This window comes from Buceros rhinoceros, unplaced genomic scaffold (assembly GCF_000710305.1).
Source record: "Buceros rhinoceros silvestris isolate BGI_N320 unplaced genomic scaffold, ASM71030v1 scaffold45118, whole genome shotgun sequence".
Classification (NCBI taxonomy): Eukaryota; Metazoa; Chordata; class Aves; order Bucerotiformes; family Bucerotidae; genus Buceros; species Buceros rhinoceros.
The window spans coordinates 6,430-8,618 of NW_010429413.1; the positions used below are offsets into that span (position 1 = coordinate 6,430).

Below are 2,189 nucleotides of genomic sequence, written 5' to 3' on the forward strand. Positions count from 1 at the left end.
CAGGAATGCTCTTCTCAAATCTCTGCATGCCAGGACACAACTAGGGTAGTCGAGACCCCATGAGGCATTCATGGAGAGGTACCGAAACCTGCGTAGTGCTGAAGGACTCCTCATAGTTGCTATCATGCTTCTCTACAAGTGTTAAGTTCGGTCCCTTGCGCTTGATGCAGAAACATCTTGATCCACCAACACGTGACCGAGTGAAGGCTTCAAAAGCCGTATCTCTGTACTGAGAAACTGTCTGCGGATCCATCCGAGCAGAAAACAATTCACCTTTGAAACACTGTCTTAAGCCACTTGGAGAAAACGCTCAACACGCTGCTACCAAGATTGGAATTACAAGATTCAGTGTGTTTTCTTGTAAACTGTCACGGATAATTCATTTCTGTAAAGGAAGCTCAAACAGCCTTGCTCAAAGTCCCTCTTCACCTAGCAGTCACCAGCCAGTTAAGAGCATATGTCCTGGTGTGTCCCTCTGCTGGTGCCCCTTGCCAGCTGTCTCAGAGGAGTCCTGTGCAGCTGCAGATGTCTACCTCACGCAGTCTCTGAACTGCTGAGTGCCCTTCTCAGACCCAGTGCTGAGATCAGGGCATCTACTACCACCCAACGGGTCTGTACATTAGTCTAGCTGTGTGGTTTAGATCCTGACCAACAAGAGGGACAGAAATGGGAAAGGTGCAGTGTTCAGACTTATTCAGGTTTTCACTGCCCACATCCAAAGTCTAAAACAATCAGCTAGTTCACTGCAAGAAGAATCTCTGTAAAGGTTCAGCCTAAGGGTCGTACACCGAGATCCTGTACCATTAGATCAAAAGTTTAGCTCTTTATGCTTCACCAGACAGGAACTGAGGGCATTGCAATGTCAGCTGCCCACTGTGAACCTCCATCTTCCTTGTGCAGTGACAGCTTCCTTCATCGAAGGACAAACGCTGTGTTCCACATCAGACTCTCGACTGACCTTCTGCTCATCAGAGACACATACAGAGAGGTGTCCTCCCTCCTCCCCACCAGAAAGGACAAGCTACCGACACAAGTTACTGTACCTGTGGGATAGCGCCGTAATTCCAGATATAACCCTTATGGGGAAACACGTTTGCTACGTAGCGCAGTTTTCCTTTCTTCACGTCTTGCTTAATTGGGTTTAAGGGATCCTTTGTGGCAATCTGGAAGAAAAGTTACAAGAATCTCAACTTCGCTCTCTTAAGAGAAACCAAACGATTTTTGTTTAAACGAAGCTGGCTGCTAACCGACACGCCAAGAGACCAGGAGCTGACCCTGGGGCCAAAGAGCAGATATTGGACAACTCCATTTCTTGTTGCACTGACATCTCTTGCGATAGAATTTTCATCAGACTTACAAACGTCAGAACCACATGAGGCCAACAGCCATAAGATGCTGCATCAGTCAGAATCTGCAGAAGAACACTAAGTTTTTCCGCCCTCCGTACTATACTTCCAGCATTAAGCAAGTAATTACAGGAGAAGTCAGAACTGCATCTCTAGAGCTTCCCTGACGTGATGCCTGCAGTACGGCAGGTTTTGAAAGGCCCGATTTATTGTGGCTGAATTAAAGTCTTGCCATTTATGGAGCCACCAGTGTTAGACCACTCTGCTTCAGGATGTGGAGGTGAGGAGGAGAGAATCAGCAAAGCCAAACATCAATAGACTAGTCAGCTCAAGCGCTTGAGCTAGGCACTGTCATAGAGTTACCTCCATTTTAGCGTTTGTCCATCGCGGAACTTCCACAACCATGTTGAACACATTCTGAAGAAAGCAAAATATCAATGAATGGGAAGGAACCTCAAGACCAAACTCTGAACTAGGGAAAACATGTAAGTAAGCGTGAAATCCAGCCAGTTCACATGAAAACCATAACTTCATTTAATTTTTCTTTTCCAGTACCCGTTTTGATACAGTTGATACAAGTCCCATAGTCCAGTCAGTCACAGATCATCACTCAGAGCTGAATCCCATGAGAGACACCAGCAAAAGCGAGATTGAGGTTACCCACAGGTTCTCCATCAGTTGTCACCTATGAACATCTCCATCATGTTCCCAGCTACAGGACAGCAGGTTTAAATGAATCGAAGACTGCTGCTACATAGAAACTACCCTGGATGTAATAAAAATGAAGTTTTAGGCATATTTATTAAATACAGAGTGCTTAATGCTGCAGCAAGAGCCACCCTG

At 45.9% G+C, this 2,189-nt stretch overlaps 1 protein-coding gene across 1 annotated transcript in view; it reads right to left on the reverse strand.

Moving 5' to 3' along the window:
• LOC104499155 (inorganic pyrophosphatase-like) overlaps positions 1 to 1,763 on the reverse strand; it is a gene marked incomplete at its 5' end in the record, with an annotated part of 7,660 nt that extends 5,897 nt beyond the window's left edge. The window contains 2 exons of the mRNA XM_010142623.1: positions 1,044 to 1,163; positions 1,710 to 1,763. Coding sequence (XP_010140925.1) covers positions 1,044 to 1,163; positions 1,710 to 1,763 — 174 coding nt within the window. The remainder of the gene's footprint in view (positions 1 to 1,043; positions 1,164 to 1,709) is intronic.
• Positions 1,764 to 2,189: the final 426 nt, after the last annotated feature.